This window comes from Sycon ciliatum, chromosome 1 (assembly GCF_964019385.1).
Source record: "Sycon ciliatum chromosome 1, ocSycCili1.1, whole genome shotgun sequence".
Taxonomy (NCBI): Eukaryota; Metazoa; Porifera; class Calcarea; order Leucosolenida; family Sycettidae; genus Sycon; species Sycon ciliatum.
Window position 1 is genome coordinate 88529049 of NC_088643.1, and position 21239 is coordinate 88550287.

General features: G+C 44.7%; 1 protein-coding gene and 1 long non-coding RNA gene across 2 annotated transcripts; one reads left to right on the top strand and one right to left on the bottom strand.

Moving 5' to 3' along the window:
• Nucleotides 1-7620: 7620 nt before the first annotated feature.
• Nucleotides 7621-9735, bottom strand: LOC135806256 (uncharacterized). Its single transcript, XR_010551214.1, has 8 exons — nucleotides 9562-9735; nucleotides 9272-9343; nucleotides 9010-9066; nucleotides 8754-8802; nucleotides 8476-8535; nucleotides 8219-8269; nucleotides 7965-8017; nucleotides 7621-7758 (listed from the first exon to the last, which is right to left on the bottom strand). It is a non-coding gene; the product is annotated as an uncharacterized LOC135806256 (long non-coding RNA).
• Nucleotides 9736-9940: 205 nt separating this feature from the next.
• On the top strand, nucleotides 9941-19852 carry LOC135806247 (T-complex protein 1 subunit zeta-like). Its single transcript, XM_065320408.1, has 16 exons — nucleotides 9941-10162; nucleotides 10238-10301; nucleotides 11707-11757; nucleotides 12242-12304; nucleotides 13138-13158; nucleotides 13524-13697; nucleotides 14047-14150; nucleotides 14629-14739; nucleotides 15188-15302; nucleotides 15952-16079; nucleotides 16206-16302; nucleotides 16584-16832; nucleotides 18021-18107; nucleotides 18774-18822; nucleotides 19306-19378; nucleotides 19670-19852. The coding sequence occupies exons 1-16, from the start codon at nucleotides 10026-10028 to the stop codon at nucleotides 19749-19751; spliced, it is 1605 nt and encodes a 534-aa protein (XP_065176480.1). The 5' UTR covers nucleotides 9941-10025; the 3' UTR covers nucleotides 19752-19852.
• Nucleotides 19853-21239: the final 1387 nt, after the last annotated feature.

The window sequence follows — 21239 nt, forward strand, 5'->3', positions numbered from 1 at the left end:
GTAATGGATCTGCTCCCTATCAGAGCTATCAAAGTAAGCTAGAGGATGCCATCACGGATGCTCAGGCGAATGGATGGGGCATGTCTGATGATGTTCCTGAGAAAGGGACCAATTGTCCAAAGCTTCCACTTATGCACTGGGCGGCGGTGTTAGGGAAAGGCCACGCGTTGAAGCGCTTAGTGGAAGAGGGGTTCTCCACGAAATGTATCAATCCTGGAATCACTGCTCTATCGTTGGCTATGAGGCATATGCTAGTATCCTATGCCAAGTGCAATGAAATTTCTCAATCAGCTGCTGGATTCAAGAGTCTAGCAGAGGTCCTATTCAGATTTGACAAAGATATAGAAGACTCGCAGGGACGTATTGCACTGAACCTCGCCTGTGAGCAGTATGTAACCGCGCTAACGCAACCTGGAGCTGAATGCTCATTTCGTAAGAGTGTTCTGCATACACTCCTATCTCTGATCGACACCAGTGCAGCCGATGGTGTTGCTCTGCTAAATCATGGCGACTGCGAGCGAAACACCTGTCTGCACGTCCTTGCGCAACGAGACGAGTGCATGGATTTTGTCGATACCTTGCTAGCCAAAGGTGCTGATCCCACGATACGTAACAAGCATGGCAAGACACCGTGTGAGGTTGCACAGAGCTTTGGCCAGCATCAGCTAGCAAGAAGATTGTTTCGTGCAACGCCGATGTCGGTGACGGGCATGAAGCGACCAGGTTCTCCTGACCTTGTCAGAGATGTTCCGCCACACAGTGCATTGCCTGCAAGTGCACAGACCGCCATGCCGATTATGTCAGATATGTCGCAGCAAGTGCGAGAGCAGGTCAAACACCACGTCACCAGCAGGCACGCACAAGCAGCTGCTACTCCTGTTATTCAAATCATGGACAACACGAGAGCAGGCCGCTCGGGTTACCAAGCCCAGATGAAGGGTACTGTAAGAGAGTTGCGTGATGTGTGCTCCGTGGATTTTGCAGTTATGAACCAGCAGAGTGTGCCGTTTGAATTGGTCAGTCGGCATCCACACGTAGTGCCGAACGGAGTTAGTGCTGGGCAAATTAGCGGGCAACCATCCCACTCTTCTTCTATGAATGGAGACTACCGTGGTGACATTCAAGCAACCTTTTCTAATTATGGGCAGCTTTCAGGATCATGCTCAGTAACCACAGCAGCAGCAGCACATCGTCAAGAAGTCAGTAGTCCTCCGCCACTGTTACCAGGTCCTGTTTGCAATGGAAGCAGCACTAGCAGGGTTGGCATATCTAGGCATCGTGCAGCAGTATCTGTCATCATGGATGATCAGATTGCATCGGATAGTTCATTGTCATCAGAAGAGTCTGAGGATGAACACGATCTACTGCTAGAGGATGAGCTCCTATTTGCAGAGGAAGATGGTTTCATTGTGACATTGAAACATATCAAAGGTACACTTGGTGAAGAAGCTATGACCACTATCGTTGCAGCAGAGGCTGATCGTCGTGAAGCTGACTACAACGCAGCGCTGAACCAAGAGCAGGAAGCGAAACAGGCGTATGCCCAGTTGATCGCGCAGAGCAGAGCAGCGAAAAAGCGGTGCGACACAATTGTGGCCAAGATGGAGGAGTTGAAGACGCAACTTGTTTTTGTGAACGAAGAGCTAGAGCAGCGTAATCGTCGATGTGCCGACTTGGATCATGAACGTCAAGCAATTGATAGTCAGTACAGGCTTGCTCAGCTTCAACACATGTCCTGCAGTCAGGCATTAGAAGCCATTCCGCTTGCGTTTCAAATGAACATTGCCTTTGATGACGATACCAGTGCATCCGAATCTTACCCAGAGACCACATCATCCCACGTGGACACATCTACACCATTTTTTGACAATGCGTCCGTGTCTTCGACACCTGTATATCAGGCTGCGGCACTTGTCTGACAATAGCAGATCAAATTGTTGAGTGTAAATACGTTATTTGTACAGAATTTTGTTACATAAAGTAATGCACTTAGTGCTTGTGTACATAGCCTTATATTGTACATAGCTGAACTGCCTGCTAAATGTTGCCTGGTCAGTGCTCCTATGCAGCAGAAGACCATGTACGTGTCTGTCTCTATCAAATGTCTCTTCTTCTCATGGAGTCTACATTGTGTACCGCCGTTGTAAGTTGTAAACGTGCTGTATCTGTGGTTCCTTACGTGTAGTCATGACAGACTTCTTTCTTCGACATTTATTAGCTGTTTCTTTCTGTTACCGCTTGCGTCACACTCAGTATTCACTATTCAGCTTTATCACGCTTTGCTTCTTTTAATGTCCCCAGAGTAAGAACTAAGTGCTCATCCGTTGTATCCTGTGAGTTCTTTTAGGTTGTTTTGCGATACTTGCTACGCTACTTCTAGTCCACTTTTCTACTTATTCTCATATTAAAATAGAATAAAAAAGGAGAATATGACTACTAACAGCCATTATACTTATTCTTAGATTAGAATGAGCAAAGCTCTGCATGTAATCAATGTTTACTTGAAGGAAGAGGAAGAACAGTACATCTATTGGCAAGCGAAACTGCAGGCATATGCATGATTGTGCAGTGCTGAAGACGACAACACTGTACACACTCACACGCACCTCGGGCTATTTCAAATCGGCTCTGAATGCTCGAACTTGGAAGTGGCTAATGTCTTCTTGGTTGCAGAGATACTACAAGTAACTGTATATTATACACTTATCAGGTATTTTCCGATCTCATGGTAGTGACAATCTGCTAATTTTGACGTTTAGTGGCAGGCAAACCGGTAGATCGGACCATCTACTTGCACGTTTACTAAAAACGGGCGCAAACTCTTAGCAAATTGAGCCTTTCTCCCACGGACAGTCAGCTTCATTTTGGACAAGAGACTATAATTATAACAGAACAATCCTAGGGCAAATAATCACCCCATGGCCCAATATGCACTAAAAGATTTGCACAGTGAAAGTGCAGCAAGAACCATTCTGTTGTTTTGTAGGGAAATTCTTTAAAAAACCCTTTATAGGTGATAATCACTGATGGAGGATGCAAATTATAAATGGACTGAAAATTTCTCTGTATATATACAGTCGTCCCTCTCTAATCCGGCACTTGTTTATCCAGCGCCCTTGCAAACCAGCACACTTTCTGGCAAAACGGATTTTTTCAGTTAACTTTCTACGCTTTAATCCGGCACTTGAATTCCGCCTCCAGCAGCGATTTTCTGCAACAAATCACTCAAACTGTACATAGTTCGATTTTCTAATCCAGCAGTTGTACATCACAGACTGTCAGGGACCATTGTAACATACACTTGGGAGTATCCTATGCTAGTGCAGAAGATATTCCCAAGTGTATGCAAGAGTACATACCGTAGTCTTGTATAAAAGCCGCACTTGAATAGAAGCCGCAATTTTGGGCCCATCAAATCACACATAAGCCTGATTTTAGTGTTGACATACATAGAAATATCCGTCTTCTATAGAGGCCTCTCATATAGAAGCCTGCAAAAGTTCACCAAGAAAGTCATAGAAGCCGCGGCTTTTATACAAGACTTTACGGTAACCCCCCAGAGTGTGCAACTCCCACATACCCTGCTGTCCCGACAGAATTTCAAGTTGACGTCATTATTTATGACGCAATGCTCCTTGCACCAGTGATTTACAACATGTGTACGGGTGTCAACGCATCACACGTTTTTCTTTGCAATAATTTGTACAGGATCGATCGGCTTCGGTCAACCACATGCACAGGTTCCGGATAATCTGTGTACAGTGTGCATTGCATCATCAAAATGACGTCAACTTGAAATTCTGTGGGGACAGCACCCATAGTGGAGTTGCACACTCTGGGGGGGGGGGGGGGGGTACTCTTGGTGTATGTTATAGATTCCACAAAGCACTTGGTTTGACACAGAAAATCCCTACGTTTTGACGTACGACACAAATGATAACATGTGGGCGGGTTAGAGGGTAGGATTTGATAAATTACCGTTACAAAAGGTGCTGGATTACAGTAGAGAGAGACGACCGTATTACCGTATAGGCACGAATAGAAGCATCGGGGCTCTATTTTTCCAGAAGACACATGGACGGGGGTATACATGTCTGTCCCTCCAGGAAATCGCGATTCCACGGATACAACAAATTTCGCGATTTGGGCCCAAACCCGCGATTTTCAGCAAAATCCGCTATTTCCCGCATTTTTTGTTGTTTTTTGCACTATATCTCACATTCTTCTGCACTTTTCACGCAGTTCTTGCCATGATCCTGTAGGTTATTTGCACAGTACGATTCCCGAGTAGGTATACAGTCGTCCCTCTCTAATCCGGCACCTTTTGCTACAGCGTTTTCTGCTGGATTAACGAGGGTGCTGGATTAAGAAATCCTGCCCTCTGAAACGGCCCTACCCAATTGCATGCATGTCATATGTACGTCAAAACGCAGGGTTTTTCCGTGTCGACCCAAGTATTTGGTGCACGGCTTTATATTCTCAATTGTTCTCCGGGAATATACACACAAAGTGATAAAGTAAAACAGAGAACATGTTCACATGTACTCTTGCACACACACGCACACACACACACACACACACACCTGAAAATTGGCAGGACACTACTGTACTCCTTGCTAAAATAAGAAAGTATGATTGACTGCCGTTGTCTCCTGGACAACATTGACCAGACTGGCCTAGCCTGGCCTGGCAAGGAGTGCACCTGTACGGTACGCGATTTACGACTGCCGGATTATGAAATCAAACTACGTGCAGTTTGAGCGATTCGTTTCAAAAAGTCACTGCCGGAGGCGTAGGAATTGAACGAAAAAAATCGGTTTCGTCAGAAAGTGCGCCGGTTGGCAAGGGTTCCGGATAAACAAGTGCTGGATTAGAGAGGGACGACTGTACCATGTAACAAATTTCGTGATTTGGCCCAAATCCACAATTTTCTGCAAATAATTCCGCGAATTCCTAGCAAGTTCTGCATCATTCCGCACTTTTTGCCTCATTTTTTGTTATTTTCTGCCGCAATTTCTTGCGCAAGATGGGAGTTTTTTCCGCAAATTCCCACAGGGACAGACATGTACTAGTACTACATCATATGCATCCCACAAGTACAAGCTACCAGAAAACCAACACAGGCGTTCTTATGTTTTTCAGGCTGAACGTTCTTCAGCAAGTAAGTTTAACAATGGCCTGTCCCTCCAGGAAATCGCGATTCCACGGATGCAACAAATTTCGCGATTTTCGCCCAAACCCACGATTTTCAGCAAAATCCGCGATTTCCCGCATTTTTGGTTGTTTTTTATTTATTTATTTATTTCACCTTCCCGTGGCCAGAGAATATAGGCCAATATGGAAGGAGGGGGGGGGGGGGCAGTAGCCAGCCATGGCAGTAAGGGCCTGGTCAGTGCGGCAAAATCGAAATAATCCTGGGATTGAATCTCCATAGTAACTTACCGCCAGAGCGGCAAAAGCGAGAGTTGACGCTCCAAAAAAAAAAGCAAGAACGGACCACGCTTTTCCGCTCCAAACAGGATTTGACGCTGATACGCCATTGCCGCTGATAATCACTGATTTTTTCATCTCGATATCGAGGAGCTAATTGGCCAAGGACAACAACAAAACTCATAAGGATGGTTGCAAGGATTGCACTGAAGGTGTTGGCGATCCCCAAGGTGAAGGAATTTGACGTCATTCGTGGAGATTTCCACTTGACGCTCAAAATGAAGTTTGAATTTTCATTCTCCCGACATGTGTAGTGTGATCGCGATTTTAATTCTGGACGCTGTTCTTTTTTCGTCAGGCAACCAAAATTTGCCGCAGTCTGACCAGGCCCTAAACAAAGACAAAGCAAAAATAAATAAATATTACACACTACTGGAGGCAAAGAGAAACAAATCTGGATGAAGAATTAGCAGTTATTAGAACACGAGCTTCATGTTGGCCTTGAAATCCTTTAGCGTACAAGACGATTTTACTGATAGAGGCAGGGTCAGCCAGAGAGAATAGGCAGCGAAAAACGGAGATCTGGTATAAGCTGATGTTCGGGCTTTAGGTAAAGTGCAGGGATTTCTGCCCTATATCTCACTTTTTTATGCACTTTTCATGCAGTGCTTTCTATGATCCTGTTTTTCTATTTTGACAGCATGTTACAAGGCGAGGATCTAGGACGCATAGTGCTCCTGACTACAACCATTAAGCGGGATTCACAGAAGCTTTTTTGCGATGCGACAGCCGCGAAACCGGGAAATCCCCAAATTGCAACCATCGCGGACCCCACGCAATTGCCGCAACAGGGTCATCGCAGAAGTTGAGCTTGGCTCAACTTTTGCGATGCGACAAGCGATTTGGCGTACAAGTTTGACCTTTTCTACAGCAAAGTTGTACAAAGGTTCAAGAGTTGCCTATAAATTTGTACAAGTTGTATCAAACCGCGCGAATATCATGGTGACGTAGCCAAATCAGCAAGATGTTGTCGCATCACTGACTTCTTCTGTGAATGGTATTTCGCGAGTTCGCATCGCATGCGTCCGTTGCAGATCGCGTCGCATCGCAAAAAAAGCTTCAGTGAATCCCGCTTATAGGCGATTCACACGACAGGCAAATCCACGTTTACCAAGAGTACATGTACTCTTGACGTTTACAGGAAAGTCACCATGGAGATATTCCTGCGGGCGACCAAAATTTGCCCGCGGGAATCAAAAGTGTCCATGGCCTTTTTGCCCGCGGATGCACTCATCTGCGGGCACTTTTACAGTTATGAGGCTGTGAGGTCGTACTATCGTGAACCCTGGTTGTTTGGCCTTCGTCTTTGGGTACTCATTCCAAATCACCACAGTAACGCCGTATACTCACCGGATACTCGCGGGAGCTCTGGCCGTGTGAACTGCAGCCTCACGTTTCACTTCCTGCGGGCACCTGACAAACGTGGATTTGCCCGTCGTGTGAATCGCCTAGTATTAACCCAGTTGGCAGAGTTCCGGTCTTGCGACCATTTGAACCGTATTGGGAAAACCCAGGTTCGGACCATCGTCACTCTCAGGGTTATGGTTGTAGTCAGGAGCACTATGCGTCCTCGCCTTGCCTTGTTAAACTACCAAGCAAGGCTTCTGTATATTTTCCATGATCCTGTAGGTTATTTGCATAGTAGATATACGATGCAACAAATTTCGCGATTTGGCCCAGATCAGCAATTTGCTGTAAATCATTACGAGAATTCCTGCATCATTCCGCACTTTGTTTTTTTCTGCCGCAATTTCTTGACAAGTTTTCAAGAGTTTTTCCGCAAATTCCCGCAGAATGGCTACCCATCTGTACCTTTACACAGACATCTTAAAAACAGGTTCGTCACAATGCTCCTCCAAATTATAAAGAAATATTGGTCGACTTTCCGTTTTAAATTCAGATTCACTTGGACAGGTTTTATTTGAGAGGGGGCTCCATTCAAGGGGGGGGGGGGGGCTTGTATTCAAGAGTGAACGGTAAATCAGGTAATTAGTTGCAAATCTGACACTACGTTGTAGCTGTTGTAGCATGCATATCACTTTCTGGACCCTCAAATGTTGCCCTTCTGCCCATGAACAAATGGGAGATATAGCAGAAGACACCCAAGTCCACGCCCAGTACATAGCAAAGTCACATCGAATAGCTCTTATTGAAGGAATGAACTACTGTATTGAGAAATATACGGTATCAAAAAGAATAAGGATGGAAAATAGATATGGGCGCAACAAACGGAGATTCTTGAGGCCACACGGAGATCAAGGGGCAAACCTGCACCAGGGAACAGAGATCAAACAGCAAAACATTAGTATAGAGAACTAAAAGGAGTAGAGGCACAGAAAACACGAGAAAAGTCAGTTGAGCCTATATCATGGCATCGTGATCGGACAAAACACTACCAAGGTGCGAAGCTAGAATTATAGGCAATTCATCATATTTGCAGAGAAAGTGGAGTAGAGTAATGAACGAAAGCATACCTTTTGATTGGGTGAACTCTTCCAGATTGCGATTGCAAGAAGAGATGATGATCCTGAAACAAATCACAGTACAGAAACAAGGTTTACTGATCTAGTAAGAAAAGAACCAAAAATATATAGTAAGACTGCTTTCTCAGCCTGACGTGACATTATCCGCACTGATGGGCTTTACCCATGCGCTAGGATAGGGATAACAAATGATCATCATAGAACAAAGAAAAGAAAATCATAGCTTGATACTCTGCTATACTTACAGGCTGCTCATAAGTTGACAATCGCGAGTGCCCACACAATGTAGCGACATTCTGTTAACAGAAGGAAAGAACAGAGAGTATAGCTCAGCAACAGAGTACAGGTATGGTAACACTACAACAAGAATATAAAGTGGTTCAGTTGGCCTAAAAAGCATTAGTTACGTTCATTGAACTAGCTCATACAAGAGGTGTCAAATAGCTCAATCATCAGAACCAATGTAGAGGTCACATGAAGATCAATCAAACAGAAAACATACCCCAGATGGTCGCAAGAAGTAGCTGGCGATGTGCATGTGCTGCTTAGGACGGCAGTCAATCTACAAAACCAAACCAAAAACAAAAACACTCAAGATGATGCATCCAGACAATACTGTACGGAAATGCAGATTAGCTAAGACCATAGTAAATCAGTTATGCCCACATATTGGCATTGTGATCGGACAAATCACTTCCAAGGTGCGAAGCTAGAATTTATAGGCAATTCATCAAACCATGGCGATTCATATTAAAAAAAAATACTTGGAACCGTACGTACCAGTTGCGGTCGAGGGACGCGATTCCATAGCACAGATGAAGGCTTATGCCTGGATAACAACAGTAGCACACATAAAGGAGACATGTGGGTTAGATGTGCCTAGGTGGAAGGAAGATACAGAGAAATGGGGACGATGTGTCTCAGCCTGACGTGACATTATCCGCACACACAAACTTCTGTAAGTGTTCTAGGATAGGGATAACAATAGATCATCATAGATCAGAAATACGAAAGTGAAAAAAATACAAAAACGTACCACTCTGAGGCCAAAGCCACGCGACAAGCCGTGAATTCTCCAATCGACTAAGAGTATCTGAAATTGCAGAAAAATAGCAAAGACAAAGTTCAATGCAAAATGGTAGCAAAGTGCAACGCATTAACGGCCGATAGGCTAGATCAGTTGGCCTAAAAAGCATTAGTTGCGTTCATCGAACTAGCTCATACAAGAGGTGTCAAATAGCTCAATCATCAAATCCAGCATATACAACTGCTGCTCTTGGATGGAATAGTGTACTTACATTCTAGGAAGTTGATATGAAAAAAAAATGGCGGTTGCACGTGCAGTCCATTTTCATTTTTTCGTCATAAACCTGATGGAAACAAAAAGAAAACAAAAAGGACAATACCATTCAACAGGAGGGCACCTTCCTCAATAAAAGAATAGGATAATCTTGACGGGCAATCAGTCAGCCAAGTACAACATCATAGATATTGCAGAGAATAAGTCGCGAAACCATTTGGAGATCATCAGAACGCCCAAAGACAAAAAGGAACGAGTCTAACAGCAAAACAAACCTTATAATCTTACCGTTGTTGGAAAGTTCTTGAAGCTACGTTACACCAGAAGAACAACGAAGAAAATGCATGGCTCCAGCCATGGCTAATGAAGGGTAGAAGATGGTCGACGAAGAGAACCTCCGAGACACGAGAGCCAGAATCAGCAACCTTCACGAGGGAGGCGAAGAACAGAATGGATCGAAAGCTGGAAAAGCAACTGTACATATGCCATGGTATCACCTTGGTAACAGCCCTCCATTTTGTTGCGAAATGACAACACTCAACAGCTGTGGGTCAAGCGCGCAAGTCAAGGTCCGCTAGCCAGCGCTGCAGCATGCAGATCGAGGGGCCAAGCGGCATCGATCAGGCTAGGCTGTGCTTGAACACAGCCGATGAACAGGTGAACGCGAGACCTTTCTGAGAACTCGTTACGAGGGAACTGCGAAAAGTGCAAAAAAATCTCTTCCTTTTCATCTCTGTTTGGTGTGAGTGAAGATGGCTGCAGTCAAGAGCCTAAATCCTAAGGCTGAGGTCGCCCGTGCGGCTCAAGCCCTCTCAGTGAACACCTCTGCTGCCAGGGGTCTCCAGGAGGTGATGAGGTCGAACCTGGGACCAAAAGGAACGATGAAAATGTATGTGTCGAAATAAACAATTTACCATTTTGCTTCAAATTGATCATGACAGTTTGCTCATTGTGAATCTGGTAGGCTTGTGTCTGGAGCTGGAGATATTAAAATAACCAAGGATGGAAACGTTCTTCTGCACGAAATGGTACGTGTTATTCTATACTGAATTTGCATATTGTACGAATTTTATCCTTTGTGGTATCCTCCCTAATTGCCATGCTTCTCGCACCTTTTCTTACATATTTACATCATTCTCACGGTGCTAGTAACTCTTGTGTATTGATGTAGCACCTTGGCATGTCGCTGTAAAGTATACGTATACTAATTAACGTAATGCTGTTATGCATACGGCCATTATTATTATTACGCACACACTCATGGCCAAGGCCAATCAAGGAGGAGGTGAGGGCGATTATAGCCAGCCATGGCAATTTGACTTCACTGATTCCACATCACCTTCTTTCGTCACTACTAACATGACCAAAAGAATATGTGACAGACTTCAAAAATCTGAGTACAAAATGGGAAAAAATTGGTGCATCGGAACTTCACATTCTGGGGAGCCACTTTCTAAAGAGCTTTTTTCAAGAACAGACAAACGGTCACTTTTTCAGATCACGTGCGAGACAACTTTGAATCGCTGGTGAACAGGCGAAGCCCAGGTCACATTCAGTTTGTACAGAGATGGATGCATGCCATTGCATGGAGGTGAAAGAAGCACTAGGATGGCGCTCAACTTCATGTCCGATGCTTGTGTTGAGTCAGAGCAGCTGCCAGGAAGCCTTGCCATGGCTTGGGCGAAAAAAGAACAAGCTTCAAGATCGCTCCAAGCGCTGGTGGAGACGAACCTGTCGCATTTCGTATACTTTTCAATGCGCGGCCTGTTCACCACAATCTTGTTGTGAGCACCGCTGACGAGCACGCGGGGCACAGCGCCTTGAAAAAGCTCTATGGCCATGACAATCTTATACGAGTACCAACAGACTGGTGAGAGCAGTTTGGTTTGGTCTGGCCATACCATTCATGTCCTGATGTACTCTGCATATTGGCACACACAGACACACGCCGCATGCACACGCACACACACACACACACACACACACACACACACACACACACACAAATGACTGTGCTCAGGAGGAAACACGCGTACATCTCTGACCAGACCGATAACACTTGTTCCGTTCGGCTTGCCTAAAGACAGTAAATCGAACAGTGTGCATGCGTGGGGAGGGGGATGGGCAGTAATCAACTCTGAGGGCCTGCTTATACGGAAACGCTGACTAGTAACTACCCTGTGAGTCTACGTGCACATAGGCACTGTGGCTGTGCTGACATTGTAGGAACAGCAGTGCTGAAAACGGGAATTTTGGCTCATTGCCCCCGTATGCTTGTAGCCTGATGTGAGTTTCAAGAAGGTTTCTGTCCTCCCCTCCTCTTCCTGCTGCGTAGTTTTGGGTCCTTATTCTCTCTGGAAAATGTCAATTGGGATTTTTGCATGATGGTTATTGGTATTTCTCTGTGCTGCGTTTGCGTTTCATGTGCTACAGCAAATTCAGCACCCCACTGCATCGTTGATTGCCCGTGTTGCCACCGCCCAGGTCAGTCTTGCATGCTTGTTCATCTACTCACAACCATGTACTAATATGGTTGCATTACTTGCTTGTTGATGTACGTATCACGAAGTAACAATCGGAAAACGTACAAGTAACAATGGGAGCAGGGCTGTTTAAAACCGTTTTCTGATATCCGTGATGTATTCTATAACAAAAATAGTTTATTGGGTCCCGTAAAATTACAGCATTTCGAGCCAGTCATCCATCGCCTGTGCACCTTTTCTTTACGATTCATTTGTAACAAAACACTGCACAACTTCACCGCTAAATGCAGACCAGCAACTACAGAGTCTGCATTTAGTGGTTGTGCTGTGTTTTGTTTTGCTTAGAGAGTGTGTTTATACCAGCTCTTGAACACCGCCTGAACTTTTCGGTAGACCACTGTCTATAATTTGTTCAATGTTCACACAAATTAGTAGACTCAAAGCTGTTGATGCTGTGTTTGTTGATTGTGTACATATACTCTCAGGATGACATCACAGGTGATGGAACAACATCCAATGTTCTCCTTATTGGTGAGCTATTGAAACAGGTGAGTGCAATGTTCCCCGCAAAACAGCAATGCAGTGGGGCTCTGGCTGCTGCTCCACTTTGGTCCTGAAGTCCTTTCGGGAATAATTGAATTTCTTGTTTTGTTTTTTAGGAAAGAAAAAGGACTAAGGAACTACGAAATACGCTATACTGTCCACTAACACCACCAGTCACTGGGCAATCAGCTTGTGCGATAACATTGCACGACACTGACTAACAGTACTGACCTTCTACTGGTGGTGGTGGTGGACAGTATAGCGTAACTTGTTCCTTGGCTCTCCATCCGAGTCATTCTTGTTTTGATAATTTTTAAATAGATATATGGGCGAAAGGCTACGTCTTTGAGAGCTGTGTGGAATGCTCTTCCCATCATGTGTTCAGGTCTATTCCTCCTCTATTCTTCTGAAAAGTGGACCATATTGACATCAGCTTTTGGCCAGGTTTTGGGTTTTTCCTGCAGGTTTAGCATTGATCATTGTGCAGACTTGCTGATCCTAATGCCCTTACTGGCCAAATCAGAGTCTGGGTTTTAGTCTAAAATCTGGTTTTGAAGAGCTCAGATCTGAATTATTTCCCAAATACCCTTTCCACATTTAGTATGCTGTAGTCTGGGAGCATGTCTGACCTGGACACGAATTTTCTTTGAAGATAATTAGAGAAATGCCAATGGTTTCTTATTCTCCCCTTCCACTCCGACAAGATAGAGCTTGAGAATGAGAACTGAACATAGCCATGTGTTTTTTGGTAACCATTCTTGCGTGTTTCTGTGTGTGTGCGCATGTATCTGTATATGTGTGTTTCTTGTGACTCAAATGGAAATTTCATGTGGTGCAGGCTGACATCTACATCTCAGAGGTATGTTAATGTGTTTTGCTTTGTTTCTTTCATAATTCGATCAGTGACAATGATGACGACGCATGTTTTGGGCAATTGTGTGCTAAGGTTACTTTTCACATGGGGACTGGATCCCTACAGATTGTGGGTGGGGTGGGTGCAACGGCCTTTTTTCCAAGCAGGCATGCATGGGAGCATTAGGTGCATATTTGTGCAGGCATCTTCACTCACAAGTCAGTACACTATGTAACACATGTCACAACATGTTATGCTACATGATTATATTTTTCTGCTATGATTATATTTTTTATGTAGTCATGTGTTTGATTCCATTCTTGAATGTTGACCTCCTCGTGTAATGTGTTATTGCTTGTGCCATACCTCAGGGTCTCCACCCACGCCTTGTCACCCACGGCTTTGACTTGGCCAAGACTAAAGCGTTAGAGATTCTGGAGAAAGTCAAAATTGATCGCGAGATGGACCGTGAAATCTTGGTCAACGTTGCCTACTCATCTTTGTGCACGAAACTGCATGGTCAACTGGCGAAGCACATGAGTGAGGTAAGTTAAAAGTGATGTGTGTGGTCATTGGTGATCTACTGAAAGTGCTTCACATACAAGTTGTAGTCGTTAATGTTTCTGGTTGTGTCTCGCTATACGATACTCGGGCAACAATTCTAACAAACTTGATGGTCACGTGGTGTGTAACTCCGAGTTGCAGCAAAATCTAGCTTTTACGTTAGAAAGCTCTACCTCCCTCCCTGTATTGCGCACTATGTGAGTATTGGAGGTTGTCCACTGTGTATATTGCCGCAATGTAGCTTGCGGTGTGTGTGGGTGTGTGCATGGGCACGCTGTCCATGCCTTTCCCTTGCTGATGTTTGGGTGTTGGTATATTCCTTTCTTTCAGATTGTCGTTGATGCTCTGCTGGCAATTAAGCGTGACGCCAAGCCGCTAGATCTCTTCATGGTAGAAATCATGGAAATGAAGCACAAGACCGACACTGACACTGCGTAAGTGCCTATTCACCGTACATCAAGTGTGTTCAGTTCCTGCTGTCTTTGTCTAATCTGGACGATTGGGCTGCACTCAAGTGTCCTTTCCTTGCTGTTAGCCTTCTTCATCTGATCCTCTCAGATGTGATGGTGAGGCTTGATTTGACCTTTTATTCTGAATCTGAGCAAGCAGATACAGAAATTAGCTGACGATGGCAGGAACCTAGAGAAAGGACTTTCAATCCATTCACACTGAACCACCCTTATAGAATGAGGAGCTGCGTGAATGCAACGCAACATTGAAATAAGATAACCGTGCCGCGATCCGCGACCAACTATGGGTGGGTAATCCACAACTCCTCGTACATTGTCTTGTTTTAACTTTCAATCACGACTGGTCATTTACACTAGCGAGCTAAAAATATTACTTTCTTCGCAGATAGGAGCTTGATTGACGCGCGTGTGTGTTTTGCTTTACTTTTGTCTGTCCATGCAGCCTGGTGAAGGGTCTTGTTCTGGACCATGGCGCACGCCACCCTAACATGCCTAAGCAGCTGAAGAATGCTTTCATCCTCACATGCAACGTCTCCCTGGAATATGAGAAGACGTGAGTGTGTGTGTGTGTGTGTTTCTGTTGTGTTGTTGGTGCATTTGGGTTGCTGTAGGTTGTGTGTCTCCCATCTCTTTGGAGAGCTTGTGGCCAGTCTGTGTAGTGAGCTCTTTCTACACTGTTCACTGCGGAACCCACACTCAGCCTCTTGTCTCTACCATAATCAAGAACCTCCTGGGGGTAGTGGCCCAGACCCCTTTCCGCCGTTATCGAGTGAACTGACTTCTTGAACTGGTGTCCTACGCATGTGCTTGGAGCTTTGTGTGTGTTGTGTGCAAGAAGCTTGTTAGATATTGCCACTTACATCACCATGTTGCATGTGTGTACATGTAAAGCCAGATTCGTGCTTCGCGTCATCGCTTTCTTTGGCCCATTGCATGCCTCACATTGGCTTCTGGAAGATTTTGTTGAGTGGGACCCTGTTTTATGTTGGTTACATTTGCAGCGAGGTTAACTCGGGTATTTTCTACAAGACTGCCGAAGAACGCGAGAAGCTTGTGAAGGCTGAGCGTCAGTTTGTCGACAACCGCATCCAGAAGATCATTGATCTGAAGAGACAGGTAAGCTGCGCTCACCCTGAGAAGGGGATGTAGGGAAGAAGAAGTCGACTTTATGCAAGTATCTGTTAGCCAAGTCTGAGAGTATTGTCAGGTTCATGGCCGTGACTGTTTTAGCACTCTGTGCCCTGCCAGAGTTCACTTCGATATCATGGACAATGCAGTTTTTCGTTCGGCAAGGTCTTCAGCTGTTTTGGAATTAAGTTTCTCTTCGTCTTACGCATTCTCTTTGCTTCTGAAATCTGAGAGTATTCTCTTCTATTTGCTGGAAATGCAGTGTCAATTACATCTACAATGTATGTTTTCGGAATCTAAAATTTGTACGTGTCGTTTTGAACTAATACGTTGAGGAGTCTGTACATTCTAGTCTTGGTTGGAGAGTACGGTGTACGCTAGAAGTCTGCCCTGAGCTCTCGTCCACTTTAATGCATCAATGTTGCCAAACAGCTGCCAACATCAACGGCGGCAAGCTGAATGTTTCTTGCACACATGTAGACAAAGGTGTGATGCATGCGTGAGTGCTTACACTGAGCGGTGCATTCTAATGCGCTACTGCATATATCTTCAGTTGACAGCGGAATTACCTGCTGCGCCTGTATGCTTCAGTCTGCACTGCTTTGTTCTATCTTCTTCTTCTTCTTTTTTCTGATAGGTCACTGAAGGTAATGATAGCACATTCCTCGTTGTCAACCAGAAGGGTATTGATCCAGTGTCATTGGACATGCTTGCCAAGGAGGGCATCATGGCGCTGCGCCGTGCCAAGCGCAGAAACATGGAAAGGTATGTGTGGATGCATGTGTACTTTCCAGTGGTTTGTAGAGCAGTGCTTCTGGCTGGTGTTTTGTGTATCCCTGCAAGACAATCCCAGCCCTGCCTGTATTCATTGGTGTGCGTGTGTGTGTTCAGGCTCACACTGGCTAGCGGCGGCACTGCAATGAACTCCGTTGATGACCTCACTCCGTCAGTGCTTGGCTGGGCTGGTAATGTCTACGAGCACGTCTTGGTAAGTCTGCATTGTCATGTTGAACCCCTCATTTACGCGTACATGTTCACAGCTAAACTGTCCGGAGATTGAGGGCGATTATTATTCTATTGCTACTGTAGTACATTGCAAAGCAGTCATCCGGGTTGAGGTTTACATTGATAACAAGGAATAGCGTAGGATTCATACAAACTACTTTTTGCTCTTCTGTTTTTGAAGCTGTGTGCTTCTGTTGTTGAGATTGTGTACTTCTGTTGGTGGCATTGAGGTGTATTTCTTTTGTTTGCTCCATACTGTTTCAGGGTGAGGACAAGTTCACATTTGTTGAGGATGTGAAAGACCCCGAGTCAGTAACAATTCTCATCAAGGGCCCCAACAAGCACACGATCGTCCAGATCAAGGATGCCATCCATGATGGTCTCCGTGCTGTGAAGAATGCCATTGAGGACAAGAGCGTGGTTCCTGGAGCTGGTGCTTTTGAGATCGCTGCACACGCTGAACTCATGGACTACATGAAGTCTGTCAAGGGCCGACAAAGACTTGGTGTGAAGGTACGTGTATATTTACACTGCTGTGTTTGGATATGTATGCTCCACACATCAACCTGTATAGCTTACAGGAGTCAACTGTAGAGACATCTTAGCCTGGTCACACAGAATATACAGTTGTGGCCAGTGAATTACGGTAGTTCCACGAATGGACTTCATTGACTGAAAACACTAAGCTTAACTGATACCGGTACAACTGAGTTATGTGCATCCTAAACAGGTCGACAAGTCACAGCCTAGGTTCACACAAGCATAGTCATTAATGTTCATCCAGTGCCCGCTTCATTTGGGAGCACTCTCGAACCGTTATCAAACATTACACTTTTGTGATACTGTGATTGTGCTGGTACACTTGTACACAATAGCGTGTACGCAGGTCTGTAGGCGCTACATATTGTATAGTACGAGGTGAATAGCAATTTCTGGACATGAAAATAAAATAGAGGCCCACTGGCTGTGTGTTTTACATTTTTCATATCTTTTTGTATCTATTGTATGGCCTAATCCTTCATCTTTCCAAATATGTGACAATTGCTCATGCTGTGATCCCAGAGACTTTATAGCAGGATGTTTTCGACAGGCCAATTTTTTGGCCTAAATTTCAGTGTATCGAATTCTGGACATGAAAGTAAAATAGCGTCAATAGGCATCCTATGCTGCACCATTTTTGTTATATTTTCTATTGGTGGACTGCAGTTGGCCTCTTCACACTTCCAGCTAACAGGTCCAAGACTATACAGCGTCTGAAGTGAAGCGCACATGGGGAAGCCAACAATTCGTCCATTACTTCTTATTTTACTCAAAATTCAAAATTCTCATGCGACATAGTACCACAAACCTCGTTGAAATGCCTCCCAAGAAAAGGCTATCAACAAGGCACCGACACGAGGAGAAACTACAACAGCCCAGCTGTCAACTACAACAAGAAAAAACTTCATCAACCTGACTGACTTGACTCTACACGCGACGAAAAATTATTTTACTCGAAATGTCCAGAAATGTACAATGTCCAGAAATAGCAATTCACCTCGTACAGTCCCGTATTGCAAGTTGAAGTGTCAGATTTCACTTGGCACCACTGCAGTTTACAGAACTCACTTCTGCACCTTGTGTAGTAGGTCATCGACTGCTTTTCCGGTGTTAACATGCCTGTGATCCTGCTATCCAACTGTTGTTGATGTTTTCTTGTAGGCATATGCTGACTCACTTTTGATCATCCCCAAAGTACTGGCTCAGAACTCCGGATATGACCAACAGGAAATCATGGTCAAGCTCCAGGTAAGAATTGTTATGCACGTCAGGTGTTTTTCATTGTAGCTGAACAGACTAAGTCAATATGTGTAACTTTTTTTAGCCAGCAAAGGAATCCGCCTGCCATCATATTGTATCCTGGATTCCTGGTACCTCTGTCTGCTTACATGCGTTGTATTATCACTTTTAATGTATGTACTAGGTTTTTTATTAGTGTCATTGGTGGGCTCCCTCACGCCAGTGTACACAGCTGTGCCAATACTTGCTCTGTAGTGGAAAATGTTCCTGATTGAAAGGTGCGAATAGTATCTAAAACAGTAGTTACGCGTAGTGATCCGAATTAGCAAGTACTGGTAGTCAAAACGTACAACAAGAACCTTCGAAATCATAAGGTTGTTTGGTTAGCGCATTCAAGACTTGGTGGAGCTGAATGTCAGGCCGTGAAAAGTCAGTACTACTCGTACTGTAACCCTCCGTATTGTACTGACTGTTGCCCACTTTGACTATCAGTATCTGGGTTAATGAATTATAGAATAGGTGGACAACTACACGTACATATAGCTAGTAAACTGTAGGTCCTTTTTATGATCATATCACTGGGCTCTCCATCTGAGTTCTTTGCAATTGTTAGGTAAGTATCTTTGCCATGAGCTCATGTGTGGATGGTTATTGTTGTTGCTGCTGTTCCTGTAGGAGGAATACCAGGAGTCTGGCCGGCCAGTAGGTATTGACATTTCCACAGGTACGTTCTTGTATGGTTCTGAACTTCTGGTATTTGAAAATTGGGAGGGTTCTACATCAACTACAGTCTACTGCTGGAGCATTTAGTATGAGTTCTGTGCAGGTATGTCTGTAGTGGCTTATTTTGATTTCATTTCTGGGCATCTGGAATCAGACACCCTTCCAGACCCGGCTAAGCGAGACTGTAGTGTTGCAACAACACGGCTGATATCTGGTGATACCTCTTTGAGTCCTGTGGCCGTAACTCTGGTAACCCTATCCACTTGGTGTGATACTGATGGTGACGCGTGTACTGCATAGTGCCTCCTGTACGGTTGTCTCAGGATGGCAAAAAAAACTGATGGGTTTCCTACGATCGTGGACAGTCGATATTGGCTGGTAGATGTACTGGTGTGTGTGAGAGTTGGTGTTCATTTAACAGTCCGGTAACATTGGATTTTCTCTGCCTTTCCTGCTGATTTGTGCCAATGCCTGTCTAATGTAGGCGAGGCTTTAGTTCCCGAAGACGCCGGTATCTTCGACAACACTCGCGTCAAGAAGCAGCTCCTGCACTCTTGGTAAGTTTGAGCACATGAGTCTATATCCCGCGGGCGGGTATTGTCTCATGATTCCGAGCAAGGTTCTTGCTTGTTAGGCCTTGGTCATACTAGTACTGCGTAAAACACCAACACCATGATAACATGACTGTAGTAGAAAATCTGCAGAAGTGGACACTTTCAGTTATTCTACTATTTGCTTGTTCCTTCTCCTTTTTTCAGGAAATTTCACCGTTTGTTCTACTAGGGCTAGAGAACAATGCAGCCCTCTGTCAACTGTCATGTGTGTTTGTTTTGTTCATTTGTGTACAGCACCACAATCGCCAGCAACCTGCTTCTCGTCGACGAGATCGTTCGTGCCGGTATGGCTTCTCTCAAACCCGGTCAACAATAGTTCAACTCACACATCTTTTAGTTTTTTACAACCTTGATGAAATGCCCATATGAAAATTAACACCAGTTTCCATGAAATATATCATCTCATCATGAAGACAATGTGTGTTGGCGTTGTATTTGTGTTCCTGTGTCGTGGCGCAATGTGCGCCTCATTCTAAACGGACCATGTAGAGTTCCAAAGCGAGTACAGTAGAGTCGCGCGCCCAAGAACGTTGTTTCCAAGGGGTTAGCCTGGGACGTTCTTATTTTTTCAGCAACCTGGCTGCTTTCTTACAACACGTTCTTAGAAACAACCTGTAGTAAATCATATGTATCCTACAAGCTCCCAGAAAACCAACAACGCCGTTCTTAGCTTTAGGCTGTGGCGTTCTTAGTATTTCAGGCTGGACGTTCTTGGGCTCCATGTTCTTCAGCGACTCTACTGTGCTAGTACAAGTACTAGTATGTCGTGCACTAAAGCTTCCTCTGCCCGCAGTACAGGCGTAAAGGCTGCAAAGCTGGCCAGTGAAAGTCCATTTTGTTACCATTTCCAGTTCCACTGGCGCCAGAATTGCTATCACCCAGTCATCACAAGCCAACTCATCGAGGCCGACAGGTTCACGTGTTCTGTGCTCACTTTGCTATGTTGAAAAGCTGAAATGTGATTCCAAACACATCTGGTGCTCTCTGGGTCCAAACTGTGTTGTTTTGTGTATAGTCTTGTGCATTACATCGCAAGCAAAACGATGCAATCGTCGTGACATAGTGGGTATGTATGAGTTACACAGACTCTGGAAAGTTACTACTGCAATTGTAGTACACTTGGACGCCTCTTATCCGGGCACCTTGGGACCGGGCACTGCCCGTATCTCAGATTTGCCCGTATCTCAGAATAACTCATCTACCATGTATCATTATCATTTTTGAAGAAGTTTTTTTGGTGCATATTGCACATGTTCAGGTTACAAAAATAATCCATGGATAAAAATGTATGGATTACACAGGTTGGCAGTGACAAATAAGCACTTCTGCATTCGGAAAAAAAGTTCAACCCCCCAAATTCGAAGCATTTTTGCCATAGGAACTCAAGCTGAGGGTGGCCGGTAGAGAGACGTGCCCGTATCTGAGGCGTCCGGATAAGAGGCGTTTGAGTGTACAGTCGTCCCTCTCTAATCCGGCACTTGTTTATCCAGCACCCTTGCGAACCAGCACATTTTCTGGCAAAACGGATTTTTTCAGTTCATCTTCTACACTTTAATCCGGCACTTGAATTCCGCCTCCAGCAGCGATTTTCTGCAACAAATCACTCAAACTGTACATAATTCGATTTTCTAATCCAGGAGTTGTACATCGCATACTGTCAGGGACCATTGTAACATACACTTGGGAATATCCTATGCCAGTGCGTAAGATATTCCCAAGTGTATGTTATGGACATGCATTCCACAAAGTACTTGGTTTGACACAGAAAATCCCTACGTTTTTATGATAACATGTGGGCCGGGTT

Coding starts and splice junctions, on each gene's coding strand:
- LOC135806247 (XM_065320408.1), top strand. CDS start 10,026: ATGGCTGCAGTCAAGAGCCTAAATCCTAAGGCTGAGGTCGCCCGTGCG. Junction 13,159..13,523: donor CTGACATCTACATCTCAGAG/GTATGTTAATGT, acceptor GCCATACCTCAG/GGTCTCCACCCACGCCTTGT. Junction 19,379..19,669: donor AAGCAGCTCCTGCACTCTTG/GTAAGTTTGAGC, acceptor ATTTGTGTACAG/CACCACAATCGCCAGCAACC.